The 20,242-nt window shown below is 33.3% G+C and overlaps 1 protein-coding gene across 4 annotated transcripts in view; it reads left to right on the forward strand.

Moving 5' to 3' along the window:
- The window catches only part of LOC128217377 (prestin-like), a 78,473-nt gene that overhangs the window by 48,643 nt on the left and 9,588 nt on the right, over positions 1 to 20,242 (forward strand). For all 4 annotated transcript variants that reach the window (XM_052924502.1, XM_052924503.1, XM_052924505.1 and 1 more), the window contains exons 4-11: positions 2,909 to 3,123; positions 5,107 to 5,271; positions 7,623 to 7,784; positions 13,158 to 13,240; positions 14,524 to 14,671; positions 16,460 to 16,573; positions 17,131 to 17,208; positions 18,924 to 19,019. In XM_052924502.1, the coding sequence (XP_052780462.1) occupies positions 2,909 to 3,123; positions 5,107 to 5,271; positions 7,623 to 7,784; positions 13,158 to 13,240; positions 14,524 to 14,671; positions 16,460 to 16,573; positions 17,131 to 17,208; positions 18,924 to 19,019 (1,061 nt within the window). The remainder of the gene's footprint in view (positions 1 to 2,908; positions 3,124 to 5,106; positions 5,272 to 7,622; positions 7,785 to 13,157; positions 13,241 to 14,523; positions 14,672 to 16,459; positions 16,574 to 17,130; positions 17,209 to 18,923; positions 19,020 to 20,242) is intronic.

A 20,242-nucleotide genomic window follows, 5' to 3' on the forward strand; every position in this document is an offset into this window, starting at 1 on the left:
GTTCGCTTCGGGTTATAAGACCCGAATTCGTAGGTAGGGCTTGTCTGTCGATTTGGGATGTCTTGTTATTTGAAGATAATCAAATGAAACTTGGTATACATGTTATTAGAGTCAATATGCACATGCATAGCAAGACCCATAACTGTGGATTCAATCATTGTTGGGTTAAACCCCTTTTTTGACTAAGTTACAACAGACCAGCTAGGAGTACACTCCATTGGGCTTTTGTTTTAAGAAAATGAAAAGGTGCTTGCAAAATCTGTTGTTGTTTTTTATCAATTTTGGTGCCATTTAAAACATCCTTGACCATTATACTCATTTAAGGATATTGATATGAAACTTGGTATACATGTTTTCAATGGCAATGAATGAGCATATGCATATCAAGTCCAATAACTCTGTGTCAATTTCAAACATCTTTCTTGAGTTTTGCCATAGCATAGCTCAAATACAGAGTTTTGGGGGATGTTTCCCATTTACCAGTTACAAGAAATAAAAAGCATACAGTGCTCTTGTTTAAAAACTGTTTAAAATCTTCCTGTTAACATTAACATATATATGATTATCCCGAAACTTTGAAAAAATGTTACCACACAGAGAGAAACCATGAAATTGTGTTTTTTCTATTCCATAATGAACTATTTTGCAAGTTGTAAGGAGGAACAAATTGATACCGAAATTATTCTATTTATCACCCGGGCGTTAATTTAACAATTGTACCCGAGTTCAAAGTAGGGGATGGACGTTAATTAGAGACGATTGCTATATCAGAGATGAAAATCGGTAATCATTATAATATTTGTACATAAAGACAAAAAAAGACGTAAAGACAAAAAATGTGAAGTGAGATCGTATATAAAGCAGGAAATCAGGAATCTCGTTGTTTTAAAGGTATGCTTTTTTTTTCAAAAAAAAACGGGGGGGGGGGGGGGTTAAAGAGGAGGCAATGTTTGTGCACGATTTTGCCAAAACAAATGGTCGTTTACAGACCAAAAACTGAGGGATTGGCGATTATTAGAGTATGATCCATTAATAGAATAATTACGGTATTTACCACAGAGGAAGAAGATCAGTTATAAATGGTTAGATATTAAGAAATCGAATAAGTAAACTTTCAGAGAGTAATATTTCTTCTTTGAACCAGTCAACCTATAAACCTTATAACATACTCTGGGTCAGAGGTTTTATGGCTATGTACTAAGTAATTGCTTGAATTAGGATAACAAATAACGATAAAAGATGGAAAAAAGTTATTCATGGATTTTTTTATTCATGAAACTAATAAAGATCATTAATAACGTAAATAAATCAACGAAAAGTTCAAGAGTTACGTATGAGATGAATAGCCCTTTGCCAAAACCCATTTTTCTCTTTCTTCCTATTATGTAGTTTGTGTTTCTTAGGAATCTTTCATCCTGCTGAGTGATATCAGTTACAATTTAATTGAAGTCTGGATTGTTTTTATAGTATTTTGATATTTAATCAATTATAGATTTTATTATTTTGTTTCATAATAATTATAGCATTTCTTTTTGACCGAGATCTTTAACAATCACTTCTCAAGTGCTCAGTTTCATAAATCTACCTCAAAATTTGGATGTTAAGTGGAAATATATTAAATATCTGCTACCAAGGCCATTCTGTAGAATATGTTTGTTTACAATCACCCGGCTCTCTTGGTAAAAGTGGCCCGTCTCAAAGTGATTGGCGGTCTGTTTTCTACACAGAGGAGCATTATAAGTCAAAAGATGCATGACTTAGGGGTGGGGAACAAAGAAATCCCTACTTACCTCACCTCCAAATATTGTTGGCAAGGGCCAAAAACTTTTAAGTTTTGTTAGTGTTACATCTTTAATTAATTTTTAATTTCTTTAATCAAAATTAAGAAGGGTGTAATTGTCAACATTGGGGAATGGCATTAAAGTAATATTCTGTATAAAGCTTAAAAGGTTTTAAATAACATATTTTAACACAAATTTAAAAAAAGTTGTTTTGGGTGTTTTTTTACCAACAGACTAAAATATGGTCGGCGTCTGTTTCGTAGGTTACTAAGGGTCAGGTAACCCGAACCGAAAGTTGTTTTTTTAGGCCAAGGGTTACTGCAAAAAAATATATTTGTGGCCTCACAAAGGTTTAATGTGTCATCTGCATCCGACATGCAGTGTCTTCATGTCTCACTTTGCCCTGTGATGCTGCTCAGCTTTGTGTCACTGAGTGTGAAAGTTTGTTTTCCAATCAATAACATTCGAACAATTCAGTGTAGAGTCTTCAAACTTGGTATACACGTTGGTCATGGTCAGTAGATAGCTCCTTTTGATTTTGGAGACAATTGGTTTAAACATAAAAATCATTGTGTCCTTGACTTGAAAATTGTTGGGCGTACCTGACAGACGACACATCAAAATCATGCAGCTTGAGTTTAGTCTGTACTTAAACTCTGGGCAAATTCATATTTCATACTGAAATGCATAGCATGTAAACTGAAATATTATACATATGCATGTACACTGCAGGTCTTTACTCATTTCATTACTGCTGTTACAAGATACATCTATAATTATAAAGATGCACCTATCAAGTTATTAATGGTTAAATTTAAGTGGGACATACAAGTTTCAAAGCTTCCTTCTCAATTCTATCAAGTTTATTTATTTTTATTTTTTTTGGCATATTATATTGTCTATTTTTTACATAATATTGCCATAGTAAATCCCTTGATCTATAATGCTCAAACTTTATACATCTGGAGATTGAAAATGTGTTTTTTTCAAAAAAATAATGTTTAACCAATGTTTTAATAGTATAAATATGCTTACCTGGTTTTGAATTGCTTTGAAAAGATGCTTACAGGTGTATGTATTGATTTTAAATTCAAGTGTCACTTTAAATAGTTTGCTTTTTATTCCAGGTACCTTTGCTGTAGCTTGCCTTATGGTAGGGTCTGCTGTAACCAAGGGCTACAACTCTGTACCGCATGTTGCAAGAGTTGCCCACCTTACAGTGAATGACACAAACGGCTCAGCAAGCGGGATAGAATCTGAGGAGGGCGCTATGAGCCAGGACGAGCTTGATATACGTCTGCAGTTTGCCATGTCCGTTACTTTTATGGTCGGAGTTGTTCAGGTTCGTGTTCAATTATTTCAGCGTAAAATTTGAAACGAATAATCGTTTTCTTCTATATATATTTTTTTCAACTGATAATGAATTTGTGTCGTCTTATAAACAAGCATATTATTTAAGATTGGTATTTTTGAATCCTGTATTCTTTGTTGTTATTGGACTTTTTTATTGATTTTTTTTTATTAATCCAAAATCGGCACATACAGTACAGTACATACAATATTTCCTCAAACCAAGCCTAGAATTATCGAAACAAACTAGTATGAGACCGATAATACATCATTTTACATGATTGAAATAATGTTTTGTCGCTGTCTCAGCTGAGTTTACCCATTTAAAAATAGCGCTTGATGGTTTCCCAGTTTAAAGTTTGTATATTTAGCATGAAGGTAAGTGCACAGGTACTTGACACAAACTTTTTTTAATGTTCTATATGGGCTATATGCTATAATAAGATATCTTAATAAACATATATATAGGCCGATTTTTTATTTTGTGACTTGCGCCTGTGGGTAAGTGATTAGTACAGGTACCATATATATTACCAAAGCTATTTTTAAATTCACTGAGAGTTACGTGGAAGACAGACCCAGGAAATTTCAAATTGGAAAAATAAGCAAAAATTGTGAAAAATACATGTGTCGTAAGCGATGTGATACGCCAGAAGGTAAGATTTAATGCGTTTGTTGTACACAATGGAGAAAATTTTATGTCTTTGACAAAAAAATCATTTCCTTGCAATTTTTTCATCTGGTGTCTAGTCCCTTTAAAATTTGAAGTCTGTTCCTGAAATTTGGCCAAGGTATTCAACTGATCTTCTGATCGTACAATACTTTGTCAAACTAGTTGATAAGAACCAAAGCACTGTAATTCAGTTTGATCTTATAAATTGGCACCACCACGTATAACATAATGATTCTTGTTCTTATGTAATTGCCTCAAAATATGTCTAATAGTTTTGTTGTTTGATCTCAATTCACAGGTTTAAAAGTAAACTGAGGCCCCAATTTTTCGAAACTCTTTAAGCTTAACAAGCTTAAGTAGCTTATTTTAATTAGCCAAAATTCATACTTAAATTGAATTTTAATTAAAGCAAAACAGTTTATTGCAATTATTGTAATGAGAATTCCTACTTAAAGTCTTCAGACATATAGAAGTTGAAAATATGTGAATTATAGAAAAACAAACGAGCGAGCTTCGCTTAATCCTGTTATTATGGACTTATGAAGTTTTGATAAATCGGGCCAAGGAATTGGCCAAGATTTAAAAAGTACAGAGTGCTGAATAAAAAGGGCAGGTTTCTTGAGGGTTAAAAGGAGATATTGTTTTGGGCTGTCAGAAGAACTTAATATTATAAGTTTGACAAAAACTGTAAGAAAATGACCACCTGGTCACTTGTCCGAGGTTGTTTATCAGAGATGGTCAATTGAGTCCATTGGATCATACAACCATAATGCTTTGATTTTTATTGAAGAAATATTGTTCACTTAAATGTTTGGAAAAAAAAAGCATTGTGCCTTAAGCAAAAAAAAAGCTGTTTGATTAGGTACGTCCGTTTCAAAAACGGGTAGGGTAGTTAGGCTTTTTATTGTTTTATTTTTGTATTACGAACGTTATTGTTATCATTGGAGAATGGTGAGTAAGTAATTTTCTTTATATAGCTTTAAAGGTTATAAACTACACAGTTTGAAAAAAAAAAAAAAAAAATTTTTTTAAATTTAACTGACTCTAAAAACTGTAGGGTCAGCGCCTATTTCTTGGGTAGGGTCGGGTAACCTGAACCAAATGTTGTTGTTTTTTAGCCCTATTTGTTTTGTAATTCATTATTTTTTGCTCTAAAATGATGTCATTAGAAAATAGGAAACCATCTATTTACAGTTGCTCATGGGGGTAAAGTAATCTGGTTAGGTTTGATGAGTTTTTATAGTAATGACATCCTGAAGAAATGGGAATAATCATTTAATTTATCAAATTGTCTATTTTCAGTTGCTCATGGGCGTTTTCCGGCTGGGTTTCATCACAGTGTACTTGTCCGACCCCCTGATCAGCGGGTTTACGACGGGCGCGGCATGCCACGTGTTCACCAGTCAGATAAAACACATCTTCGCAATCAAAACTGCCAGATATGCTGGTGCATTCAAACTTATTTATGTAAGTATACAATCAAATGTTATGCCTGAGCTTTAAATTTGTTTAAAGAAAATATATTTATGAAAGGTTTAATGGCCTTGTCATTTTTGTTGGCTGGGATTTGTTTTAAGGTTGATTGTTTTTGAACATAAAAATGTTGAGGCATTGTGTAAGCCTTGTTTTTGTTGTCATCAATTTTGGCCTTGTTTTTGTCTTAAATCTTAAACCGTAGCAATAACTAAAACACTTTTCAAGATTTTAAAGCTGCACTCTCACAGATTAACCGTTTTTACAACTTTTTTTTATTTTTTGTCTTGGAAAGAGCAAATTTTTGCGTAAATATCTGCAAACCAATGATAAAAGATTGGTGACTAAAGATCATATCGCAGAAATGCATATTTCTGTTCGAAAGTTAATGTTTACTGGCTTAAACCATTACTAACGGTTCAGAAAAATGCATAAAACATTAATTTTTTAACTTAAATATAAAAATTTGCGATCTTATTTTTTGTCAGCAGACTTATATAACTGGTTTCCTTGGATTTTTGCAAAAATTGGCTCGTTCCAAGACAAACAATAAAAAAGTTCCATCTGTGAGAGTGCAGCTTTAAATTGAAACTTGGTACAAATGTTGTCATCGTACATTATGACATTAGTCACAACTCTGGCTAAAATAGTTCATGAATAATGCCCCTTGAGTTCCTGCCAAAAAAAATCAAATCAGACAAACATATGTATCAAGTTGCAGTGTTATTGGTTCAAGTCACTATTTTGTGTATGAAAACATGTAAAAAAAAAAAACAGTCTCGACAAAATAATGCATAACACTAAACTTAATGTGCACTATTTGCCAGAAATTTGTATATTGATAAACAAAAATGAATTATCTTTCCTAGTGCAATTTAGCATCTTTAGCATAGACAGTATAAAGAGGTCTAGAGATATAAAGATAATGATAATAAAACAGATTTCGGTTTACAAAATCACATTTATAACTGTGTCGGGACATTTTAATGTGAATTGTTTTTGAAATTTATTGTTGTTATATATGCTTATTATCATCAAAGAAAAGTGGTTTTCAAATAAAATTAATTGAAAACTATTCCCGATAGGTTTTTTGAACTCTGTTAGATAAGTAGGTCTGTTATGTTAAACCTGAAATGATAAACTGAAACTTTAGAAACAGTGATGTGATTTGTCTGCAGATACCAGCAATGTCAATAAGAACTTTTTTGCGGCTAAAATGGACGGCTCAAATGGCAATTTGGTTGGTTCAATTGTCGAAAAATAAGTAAATTTTAAGCAAAATAAGTAGAAGCTGGTCGGTCATACTTCACTAATTGAGACGGTTCAACCAAAATTTATTGAGAACCCTGGAATGCACAGATATTCCAGATGCAATGTCTCCAGCCCCCCCCCCCCCCCCCCCCCCTCCACACACACACACACACACACGCACGCACGCACGCACGCACGCACGCACGCACGCACGCACGCACGCACGCACGCACGCACGCACGCACGCACGCACGCACGCACGCACGCACGCACGCACGCACGCACGCACGCACGCACGCACGCACGCACGCACGCACGCACGCACGCACGCACGCACGCACGCACGCACACACACACACACACACACACACACACACACACACACACACACACACACACACACACACACACACACACACACACACACACACACACACACACACACACACACACAAAAATGTCTCCAGGCTTTCCTATCTTTTTAACTGATTATTTGTTGTTCTTATTCATACTCGAGCTTGCTTCAAATTTGAAGCCAGGAGAGCCTCAAGAGCTTCTGGGCAGGTTTCTTCACTTCTTTGGAGGCTAAAAGCCCCTCTAATCCCAGCGCCCAAATGGTTTCGGCCCTTCAGCTGCCAAGTCAATCACATCCCTGTACATAGTTTGTGTCATCAAGTTGATTGTATATACAATCAACTTGATGACACAAACTATGTGATGGTGATAACTCCTGTGATATGTTTAGCGATTCTTTACACAAGCATATCAGATCTGACACAATATTGATTCTTTGCATGTTTTTTCAGTTTAAAAATTTTAGGCTTCTTCATGAAACTTGGTGACATGGAACTTCAAGATCGTGATAATTTCTGTGATATGTTTAGCATTCTTTATACAAGCTAATCAGATCTGATAAAACATTGATCCCTTGAATGATTTTCATTTTCTTTATTTTCAGACTTACAAAGAATTCTTCATCAAACTTGGTGACACGAACTACGTGACAGTGAAAATCTCTGTGATATGTATAGCGATTTTTTATATACAAGAATAACATATATGCCTTTTATATTTTTCTCTTTACTTTTTTTCAGACTTACAAAGAATTCTTCATGAGACTTGGTGACACGAACTACGTGACGGTGATAATCTCTGTGATATGTATAGCGATACTCTACAGCGTCTCGCGCTTCATCAATCAAAACCCAAAGTTGAAACCGAAAATGTTCATGCCTGTGCCAATAGAACTTATTGTTGTAAGTATGATCATTTATTGGGTTTGTATATTGTGGTTTTATTCATTGTTATTATAGGACAAAAACTTTAAAATAAACGTAATTACTTAAATATTGTAAATTATAGACTGTACCTTCAAGTCTGTTTTATGAAGGAAAAAAGTGGAGGATTTTTATGCCATTGCTCTGTTGTCGGTGAAGTCAACAATGGCCTTGTATGCAAAAGTTTAATCTTGGCCATTACTTTTAAAACGTTGTTAAGACATTGATATGAAACTTGGTACATATGTTGTGGTTTGTATAATTTTAAGGCCAACAAGATTTTTATAAAATCAGGCTGGGTGAAGGACCTTGTATTTGTGTTTAAGTAAGGAAAATAATTGGTACTTGATACTCTCTGCACAGCTTTTAACCATTTCACGCAGAGTGTTATAGAAATTATGTCAAATTAAGGCTGTTATATTGTGGGCGGTGGGGACAGGCTGTCCAAAATATGTTTTCTCTCGTCAGCCATATTTGTTGCAGCCATTTAAAGCAAAAAATATTTTGTCCACATCTATTACTCTCATACTTATACTATGCCAAGAAATGGGGAGAGAGGTAGGGGGTATTAAGTTTTGTATCATCACGTTTTTTATTGGCAATTCTGTAATTAACTTTATGTAAACAAGCCAAAAAACTGTGGTCATATCTGGTGTAATAGCTATAAATAATTGATCTTGTTCACTTCTTAGAATCTGCAAAAAAACCTAAATGAAGATAAATTTAACATGCAGAATAATGGCTAAATTACTCTCACTAAAACTTATTGACAATGCTCTAGTTTGAATTATATGATAAATGAACTGATGTTCTTGCTATCATTCATTCATCTTGTAATTTGATATAACTAAAACTATTGTATTCTTAATTGGCTGTGATTATAAAATTAATTGCAATGATTAGCGTTCCATAACGATTGAATTATGCAACGTCGACATAAACTGTTGTTTTCATGAGACTGCATATCGACATATTTACTTATTTAACCTTCAACTGCAGGACAAGGTCATTTCCTCTGTTTTATCTGTTTTTGATTTAATAGAAATTCATCGAATTAATTGATAAAGATTATTTTAGTGCATGCGGTTCAATAAAAAAACATTACAATCTTCCACATTTTTACAAGACATTTATGATTCCCAATTTGTTTGAAATAGACTATTTTTGTGGGCTGAAATTGACTTTTTTCAAGGTGTAAGAGTGACTATTTTAATGATTCCTAACTTATTTGTAGGGTTAAAGTGACTATTTCCATATATAGGGTAAATGTGAATGTTTTTGAGGGGGTAAAGTGACTATTTTTGAGGGGTGTTAGTGATTTTTGGAGGGGTGTATTAGTGACTAGTTTTGAGGGGGTTAAGTGACTATTTTTGAGGGGTGTTAGTGATTTTTGGAGGGGTGTATTAGTGACTAGTTTTGAGGGGGTTAAGTGACTATTTCCAAGGGGTGAAAGTGACCATTTTCAAAGGGCTTACCGGTAAGCTTAATTGGTTACTTAAAAGGCCTTGACCAGATTTTTTTTAGGGGTAAAAGTGAAGAATTTCTATCTGATTAAATATTTAGTTCTACTTAGAACCATTTCCCTTCCACCCCTTCAATTTTTCTTTATACACATATCTGCGAAACAGCATGGTATTTAGTTTTAAGTAAGTTAGTTTTATGGCGGGTATTATCAATGTAACACTTTTTTTTAATGAATTTTGTAATAAATGACCACTCATGTAATGTCCTCTAGATATATAATTAACTCAATTTGTCCTTAATGCAACTATTCTTATCTGTGATTTTAAGTTTAAGTTTAGGAACCTTAGCTACAGGGTTTTTCCAGGAAAACATTTTAGATTTAACAGGTTGAAACTGGAGTAAAGTAATGATGTGATCACCCTCTCTCTCCCAATGGAAAAGCAAATATATCATCAACTTCATAACAATACAGTATTAAAATATTGTTAGCATGACAACCACCCACCCACACCTCAAATTCCCTGAGATATGTTCCTTGAACACTTTACACTAAAGCCATCTTGTCATTAAAAAATATAATATGCCACTGAGTGTCATATGACATTATAAGGACCCCTTCTAAAAAAAAATACACTTTTTACCAAAACGCGCTTAAAACGCACTAAAAAGTGTATTTTTCCTGCGTTTTTCTGAAAAAGTGTATTTATTCTGCGTATTTTTATGAATAACTGCGTAATAAGTGTATCTTTTCTAAATAAGTGTATTTTTTCTGCGTCTTTTGTTAACTGAAGTGCGTTTTTTGTGTGAATAAGTGCGTCTTTTCTAACAGAAGTGCGTTTAAGTGTATTTTTTCTGTCAATAAGTGCGCTTTTTATACAGAAGTGCGTTAAAAGTGAATCTTTTAGGTTTTCGTTTTCAGCAGAGTGCGTTTTAAGTGGATCTTTTAAGGGAAAAGTGCGTCTTTTATTTTGTTTCTTTTTTTACCACCAATAAGTGCGTTTTAAGTGCGTCTTTTATTTTGATATTTTTCTGACCACCAGTAAGTGCGTTTTAAGTGCGTCTTTTTGTTAAGAAGTGAATCTTTTACTTTTTTTAATATTAATGTGAATCATGCCCTTCTCAAAATAACATTTATGAAATACACACATAAATACAAGAATATGAATGAATGAATAAATCAACCAGTAAATAAGCATTTTATTATTGATCAATATACCTTCAAAATAAAAAAGATAAAATAATGAAATAAAAAGAAAGATTATTTTAAAAATCAAAAATATATTATAATTTCTTATTTATTGTGTAATCAAAAGAACACATTTTACTTATAGGCAAGAATCAATTGCATGTAATTACAACATTTATAGAATTATTATTCCTTAAGTTTCTTGTAATGACTACCAAATTCTTTGTCATTTCCTTTCCAATTTTACAACATGCATGATAAGCCTGATCTTATCTGATTGTACCAAGGACCAATTAAATCTCAGCATTTAGGGAGCCAATTTCAAATCAAAGCTACTGGTAGCCATTTTGTTGGGATTTTGAAAGAATATTGATGATGTTTTAATTAATAAATGGATTTACACCAATAAAACAAATTAATATTAAAGGGATTAGTGAAATAAAATAATGATCATTAGATCAGGTAAATATGAACTATGATTAGAAACATGACAATACCACTATTTGATGATTTGTGATAAACTGACATGTGAAAGCACTCAGGTCATGGTATGTATTCTTTATTTCAGTTGTTAATTTCACTGTTTTGACACTTGACTACTTGTGGGACTTTTGTTTGTCAACTTTCAATCTAGTGCACATATTTTAATAAATAACAATGCTGGTGTAGATAGTAGCTGGAAGTAGGATTATTGGTCCCAGATAGTAGATGTAGTTTTAAAACTCTATAAAGATGCACTTGTTTTTATCCTTATATATGTTAATATAATATTAACATATTAAGCAGAAATTGCCATGTTTCCATAAATATGTACACTAGCACCTTTAAAGTTATACAAATGATTACAGTGTTGGTTTTTGGAGGGGTCATAAAACTGTCATCTTCCACATGGCTTACCAGTTATTGGAAACTGGCCAAATTGGGTCAATCAATTTAAGTACTAATAAAGTCATTACTTATTTAAAATATGATACCCTGTTTTATTCCAGAGCTGTCAGGAATCTCTAGATTTGACAAAAATATAACAAAAGATTCTTGAGACTGTCTTTTTCCAATTTGTAGCTTACAGTTTCATGATTTTCTATCAATTATTTTTGCCACTGAGTAAAAGGTTATTTTATTATTGCTAAATTTTACAAATATGTACTTGTTTGTCTGACTGTAAATACATTACGGTATGTCCAGTTACAAGGTGTCATGTTAAATTAATTATGAGATATTTTTTTTATATATGTAACTAACACAAACTCATGTTTAGGAAATTTAAATGAAACAAAATCAGTATTTATTTATTCAAATGTTTTCCATTTTTGATGGTTCAATATATTTATATATAAATAATATATTAAAAGTGTCCATTTTTTATTTTTGCAAAAATGGACACTTTTAATGCAGGTAAAATGCACCTGAGTGAATTTGTGCTCTTTTTTAACACAGAAAAATGCTCTTTTAATGCAGAAAAAAATGCACTTTTAACGCCTTTTTTTCCCATAAAATTTGGGTGCAAAAGATTCACTTTTAATCAGTAAAAACGGAAGTGCGTTTTAAGCGCGTTTTTTAGGGATCAAAACGCACTTCTATACTGAAGTGCGTTTAACTGCGTTTTTAACCCAAAAATGCGCACTTAAAACGCAGTTGAGTGCGTCTTTTCTAGAAGTGCGTTTTTACCTCCAAAAAGCGAACTAAAAACGAACTTTCAAGAAGTGCGTATTCTTTCTAAAAAAACGCACTTAAGTGCGTTTTAACTGCGCTTTTTGGAGGTAAAATACGCACTTTCAGAAAAGACGCACTCAACTGCGTTTTAAGTGCGCATTTTATCAAAAAAAATGCCGTTTAAACACACTTAGTGCATTTTTTTTGTGTAAGTTCGTTTTAAGTGTATTTTTTTGTTAAAAAACGCACTTAAAATACACTCAAGTGCATTTTTAGGGCGTTTTTTTGTAAAAAGCGCAGAAAAAATAAGCTTAAGTGCGCTTTTCTGTTCAATTTTATTCACTTTTTACACACTCGGTAAGAAAAATACGCTTAAAACGCAGTGCCAATACCGCTGCGTTTAACGCGCGTTTTCTGCACGTTTAACGCGCGTTAAACGCGCGTTTTCCGCACTTTTTTGAGAAGGGACCGGCCAGTCAGCCCCTCAGCCCCCGAATGTGTATATGGACCAAGGCAGAAGCCGAGGTCCATTCACCCAGAGTGGCTGACTGGCTGGTCCTTACAATGCCTGGACTTGGCTGGACCGAAAGTCAAAGTCCCGGCTATTCCCCGGATCTGGGGGGGTTGTGGTTACAATTGACTGGTGCATTATATTATTCACTTTTTTTTAACACTTAATAATTTTAAAGCGCCTTTGATGTTTTTTATTGAACAAGTCTAATAATACATTTACTTGGGAAAAAATTTTGTTGTGAGAATTGCAAGCAGCACTCACCAGTCTTATGACGTCAGCGGTCCATATTATATGACGTCAGCGGTCCATATTATATTCTTGGCGAGGTCGGGAAAACATATAAAAACAAGATATGGACCGCTGACGTCATAAAAACTAAATTTTTATTTAAATAATTGATATACAGATCAATCAACTTTATATACACAAAGATTGGACGCATTTATGTTAGGTATAATATTTAATTACAAGTGCCATACAATATCTCAACTTACTATTACTGTTGCCTGAAATAATCCTTTTCGTCTCATTACAGGTTGTTTTGGGAACTGTGATCTCATACGCCATCAAACTGGAGACGGCACATAACGTACCAGTCGTCTCTGATATACCAACTGGGTAAGTATTTGTGGTGAACCTGGTGTTGCTTTTAGTTCATCCGTCTTCAAAAAAAAAAAGTCTCGCTATTGTCGTAGCCTTGGTGTTGCTGTTGGCAACGTCATTGTCATTGTTGTAATGCAAAAACTTGAACCATTATTATTATGAGGCATGACTGTAAACACATGAAAGATATTCACATGCAACTTGGTACGTATGTTCCCAGTGACAATATGGACATGTATTACAAGGCCCATAACTCTGGCTTCACCTTTGCCATCATAGGTACACCTTTTACTCCTGTATCCAAAGCCTTATATATATGCCTTTTAACACTGAAGTTTTATAGCAAGGGGATTAACTAGGGGTGGACAATGCAGCCACTTCTTTATGAAGGAAAGGGTTAATGATTGATTTTAAGAGATGCTTCTGATTCATCTGAAAAACTACATATCAGTGTTTGCTCTGTGGTGCTCTTATTAAGGCTTAAAAAAAAACAACATTTGGCTAAAGTTACCCAAACCTTTTTAAAAATAGGCGCCTACCCTACTGTTTTTATAGTGTGTTGATAAAAAAAGCCCCCCTCCCCCACCATTTTTTTTTTAAATAGTGTGTGTGTTTCCATTTCCAATATGTAGTTAAAACCTTAAAAACTTTATGAAGAAGATTTTCTCCAATGATGACAATAAAGTTCTAACATGAAGCCTACTAAAAAACTAATTAAAAAGCCATCCTACCCTACCTGTTAACCGAAACCAAAACCTTTTTTAGGCCTTTGCTTCGCTTTGCTTTTGTTTTGATTTTTGCTCCTTTCTTTCAATAAAAGAGTAAATGTATGTCATAACTTTGGTGACATCGCTAGTTATCTTAACCCCTGGATATTAAGAATGTTCCAGATGTTCACATATAAAGCAAGGCTCATTATAACTTAAGACTTCAATAATTGTTAGATGATGCCCCTTGATTGACTCAGAAAAATAGACGGGATTTCACAAATGCATTTGTTAATCATTTGTGACAATTTCTTTTATTGATATTTTTGCTGTATAAGTGTGTATTTATAAATGTTCAGAACTTTGTTGAAGTTATTGACATTGTAAACTTTTGAAGGTGAACTTTTAGACCATTTACAGTTGTCTCAAATCTTGTTAGAAATACTGTAGAACACAGATGTGTCCATGGATCCTTTAGAGCAGTAAAGCTTTAAAAGTTAACAACAATGACGTTAACAATGTTGTTAACTTGAACAAAATTCTGAACAATTCGCTCAAAGTTTGTTAAGTTTTTTCGACAATCTTTTTCAGCTTGCCTGTGCCAAACCTCGCGCCATTCTCTCGCCTGTCATCGGTTATCTCGGATGCCATAGCCCTCGCTATCGTTATATTCGCAATCTCAATTTCCATGGGAAAACTACTCGCGAAAAAACATGACTATGAAGTGGATGCTAACCAGGTACATTATTTTGTAATAAAGACATTTTCTCATTTGTCATTGGTTAAATATATGTATGATGCAAAACCCTGGCCAAACGTGCTGCAGACCTTGTGGGGGGGATTCCTCACGTTTTAGCTCAATCCCTCGTATTTTTGCTCCATCCCCTTGCCATTCAGCATGAGAATATTTCTAAAAATTAAGAATGCCATGCACATGCTTGTCTTTACAATAGAGAAAGGGTTCTTCAAAAAAATAACAGCAGGTAGCAGCACCCTTCTTATTTGATTATGAGCCCTGCTGTGAAGAAAATCCTCTTGATTTTTGCTCCATCCACCAGGCTGCAGGGGGTTAAAAAATTGCCAAACGACAAATTAAATAAACACAAAAAAAACAACATTTATTAGATAAGGAAGATTGTAGTAAGACAAGATTAATTTGGACATTATATTTTTCTTACTACATTTCATACTCAATGTAGTGCTTTCTAGTTAAAAAAGAATGCTTGTTTAAATAAAATGCATTTAAAAGTAAAACAGGCAAACAAGAATTGCTGTGCCAGCACAATGAAAATTTTCCTAGTAGATGGCAAAATACAATGGTTTTCTAAGCACCATTCCCTGGGAAGTCTTCCAGAAATATTGCATGTAAAAGCCCCCCCCCCCCTCCCCCCCCCCCAATCATATTTGAAATCTCAACATCCGTTGGAACCAGTTTCTCAAAATATATGTCTTTAAAGTATGAGGAAGTTGCCAACTAGTGTTAAATAGATACTTCAATTGCTGTCTATATATCATATATTATTGTAATAAAATTGTTTCCTAAAAAGTAGGATGTCTATGAATAAGACTAAAGTTCTGGAGGCTGTTTCAAAAAAGATTTTTGTCGTAAATTGAAATTATCTTAGAGTCATAGTTTCATTTTTTGCTACAAATTATTTGTGTGAATTAAAGATGCACTCTTACTCCCAAATCAGATTCACTACAATTAATAAAGTTGTTTTAATATACTAAAAAGGATGAATAAATGTCGTAAACATTGGTGCTTATGAAAGATACTGAGTTTAATTTGAAAGAAAGGTGCAGAAAACATGGTATTTCTACCTTATGAGACTATAATGGATCACAGTTAATCTTTTAGCACTCACCAATCATTTAATATTTTTGGGTGTTAAGCTTATAAGTACACGGTTACAATCTTATTATCAGTAATTCATATTTTCCAAAAATGCATTATTTAGTAAGTAAATAGTTAAGATTTATCATTCAAATTTTATGTTTGTTATACATGTGTATGTATTGATTTTGAATAAGTGTGTCACTTAAAACTTTAGTCAAGATTAAAATTGGTCACGAAGTCTTAAGTGAAACGGTCCCCTTTAGGAGTGATTGTCAGAATATATGGTATGGGAATGAGGCCATGAATACATGTTTTTAATCTTTCTTAAAAAAAAATATAAATACATATCATAAAAATTGCAACATAAAAATCATGATTATAGACAACAAACATTTTGTGACAAACATTTCATTGTAGTAAGTTTCATCAGTAATTTTCACTGTTGAAATAGCGATTCTTGATAAATAGAAAACATATACGCCTGTATCTCGATTATGTCAAAAGTTATGTCTTCATTTCCATTCATGGTAAAAAAAATCAAAATTCCAAGTTATTTTTTCAGCACTGATAAGCCATATTAGGCATTAAATACATAGCAGCTTAAGAGTTAGGTGTTTCTCAAAATGTCTTTGTTGCTGCCCTTCGATATTATTGCCATAAAAACACAACAATGATTTTCTTCCTTAACAGGAGCTAGTTGCTTACGGAATATCAACGATCGTCTCCTCTTTCCTGTCATCCTGCGCACCGTCTGCCTCATTATCAAGAAGTCTCGTGCAGGAACGGGTTGGAGGAAAAACACAGGTATGGCGTTGAATGTTGAACCTGACTTTGACAGTAACAGATAGCATTATGGAAAATAAACTATTGTCTCTTCTTTGCTGTCATTTTTCTGCATTGCCCGCACATGTTGTCGAGAATCAGGAAAATCTCTGCACTCATTATTACAGGAGTAATCAGTATTTTAAGTATCAGTATTTTTAGATTTTGCAAGCCTTATGGAGTAAAGTAAATCAGCAATTATAAAAATAGACTCCAGCCTTAAGAGCTAAAAAAAAGAGCACTTTTGTCATTGTTTTTATCGTACAAAAATAAATACATTTAAACTCGAGTTATTGAAACATCATTACTGAAATGACTTTAAAATTGTGTCCCAGCCGTATGCGCTGAAGTTTGATTTGGATGTGACAACGAGCATAAATTTCATAACAAGGAAAAATATCAAATTGATATTTTCACTGTTTGAAAAAGTGAAATATCAGTTTTATTTTACTGATAAATATCTTTAAATCACCGGAAAGCATATAATAAGTATTAACGACATTAAAGTCCTTTGTTAAAATCAAATGTTCATATTCCAGGTGGCTGGTCTGGTATCATGTGTCCTGTTGCTGGTGGTTTTGTTGGCCATCGGACCATACTTTAGAACTCTGCCCAATGTAAGTCTATACAGCCTTATAACAGCCTCCTTTACTCAAATACATATCCACCAATGGGAAACTGTTTATTTAAGGTCATGTACTAAAATATGTCATTAAAATCTATTTTGTGACGCTTCATATTCATTACTACCAATGTCTACCGAAGATTAGTATTCTTAAACACAATTACTAATTGTCTATATATTTAGACTTTATATTGATGATTAAGAATTAGTGACTATTACCTGCAATAAATTGATAATTTTGGCATGTTTTCAGTGATAATTGCCCGCATGATAATTGTCACAAAAGATAATTTTTTCAATCAAATGTCTTCTGGCCCCAATTTCTCGAAACTTCTTAAGTGTAACAAACATAAGTTTTTCATTTTGTTAAGCCAAATTTCTTATTACTTAATCATGATTTGATAAATGAAACATAGCTTACAAATCAAATACAGAAACACTGGTTCTTTGTTTAGCTGTAACACCAGTCATGATTTCCTTATGAAGTCCAAAAACCGTTAATATTGTAAATATTGCACAAAATATACCAAAAAGGAAAATAGTGAGCTTAGCTTAATCTTGTTATAACGGACTTAAGATGTTTTTAGAAATTAGGGCCAGTTCGGTATGTTTTTGGAATGTTTTCAGTGCGTTATGACCAGTACAAGGATTGTTGTATTATCATGCTTTATCCGTTCCATATCTTGTAATAATGAGTTTATCATTTTTCAGTGTGTTATGGCCAGTACGGTGATTGTTGCTTTAGACAATCTGTTTTATCAAGTGTTTTCAGTTCCGTATCTTTGGAGGAACGAGAGGCATTCTTTTGTAAGGCCGTGACCTTTAACTGAGTTGTTGCAGAGTTGTTCTGATATTATTTTCTAAGAAAAAGTTTAATTTGTCTCGAATTACATGGGGTTTTTTTTGGCAAAAAGTTTGAAGCTTTTATTTGGAAAAAAGTCACAGATACACACAGAATCCATTGAACTATGGTATTGATATGTCAATAATTCATTTTGCTAAAATAAAGCTAAAATCGGTTTTTGTGCATAATTTCAAGTCTGTTAAAAAAAAAGCTTTTCGATCAATTTGAATATTTGTTTAAACTTTTTATTTGTCTATCCAATGCCAATAAAATGCAATGGCCATAAACAAATGCTTGTATTGAATTGAAAATGACATCAAAGCAAACTGCAACAGACACTTTGAGTTTTAGATTTAGAGTGAAGTGAAAATAGAAGACTGTATATTAAAATGCTATCAGTTAAAGGGACACACTTGTCAGTTCTGATTTTAAGAAGTAGAAATAAAATCCCAGACTATCTAACCAAATGTCATGAAGGGGTTTTTTATAAGGAAGTTCAAACTTGAATTGCAATGCCTAAAAGGTAGAACAGGGTCTGCATTCAAAAACTCATAAACCACAAGAAAAATATTTCAGATGAGCTTTTTTTTAAAGTTGAAATTAAGAAAGCTGTTAATGGTTATAAAATAAAAATGAGTAGAAAGTGGTTTAACTAAAACAGTTAAAACATTTTCTTGTTAAAACCTGGCAATTTTCATAAAGTTAAATATTTCTACCAAGTTTCGAATAATGCCCCAAGATAGCAAGCAGTATTAAGATTCATATCAAAACTGACAAAGTGCCCTTAAAACTTTTACTTGCCACACAAAGTAGCTAACATAGTTAATCATCTTAATACCTATGTTTCCTCTCTCCTCCCGCAGTGTGTGTTGGCGTCGATCATTATTAACGCCCTCCGTGGTATGTTCCTACAAGTCCTTGACCTTAAAAAGCTCTGGAGTGTTTCGCTAATCGACTTTGTAAGTAGAATAGATAGGCCAGAAATTGTTATTATTTCGATTCGTATCCCTGCCTACCCATGTCCAAAATCCCTTTTCACAAAGTTTTTAGCTCTATTCACCAAAGGCCAGAAGAGCTTATGTAGTAGTTTCTTCCCTTTGCCATTTTCTAAGGGAGACAACTTCTTGCCCTTTGTGAAACATGGTTCACTGATTGCTTCCCTGTGATTTTATTATATAATTGAAAAAAATCATGCCAGTAAAGAATAGGCCCTCATGGGCCTCTTGTTTTATTGGCTTCTCACTTTTCCCCAAACAAAAAGCATAGCCTTTGTATTGTTGGCATGCAATAATTTGAACCATGACCATAACTCCAAAATTGTATCAAGATATTCATATGAAACTTGGTACACTTATTGCCAGATACAATAAGCACATGAATAGCAAGGCCAATAACTTCAGTTTAAGTAATTGTTGAGTTATTCCCCTTGCTAGACTTAAAGTAAAAACAAACAGTCAAGCATTGATGTTAAATTTTGGGCCTGTTTTTCTTCTTTTTGACAACATCAGAAGGGCGAGGGGTGGTGAGAATCTAAATAAAAATCTTTGGCCTAACTGTTGGTGCTGGGTAACTCTTGTTTCTTTAATAAGATCACGTTTTTCACTTGGCTTAATTGTAACTACATTCCATGTAATTTCTGTGTTTTCATAAAGCATTTTAAACCAAAAGGTGTTAAATGGTATTAGTTTTATTGAAAATATTTTGATTTTACATTTATAGATTAAGCTAGTGCTAAGATTTTATTATGTTGAAGAATTTGCACAAATTGCCAAAAAAAAATAATATTTCTATGAAGTAAAGAGCTTATTATTTTGATATAATTCTGAAAAATATGATTTCTGGTCTAAAATAGCATCACATAATTGTTAATTTTGATATAAATCAAAATGTTTTTTTTTTATAAATGGTTGCAGAAAGAATAAGGTACAGTGTGTTACCAGTAAATGCAGTGGTTATTGCACTGGTTTCTCATCATGCAAGGCGTCCCGGGCTCGATTCCTGGCCTGGGCGCTTTTGAGTTTGGTTGGTGTTCACCAAGCCTGATAAGTGAGCTTTCTCCGGGTACTCAGGTTCCCCCTACAACACAAGACCACACTCTCACGCAACATAAATTAGTGCCAATGAGGTTGACTTAGTATTTTAAGTTGTAAAGACTTTCTTCACAATAGTAATATAAATAAAG

Source organism: Mya arenaria, chromosome 14, assembly GCF_026914265.1.
Source record: "Mya arenaria isolate MELC-2E11 chromosome 14, ASM2691426v1".
NCBI lineage: Eukaryota > Metazoa > Mollusca > Bivalvia > Myida > Myidae > Mya > Mya arenaria.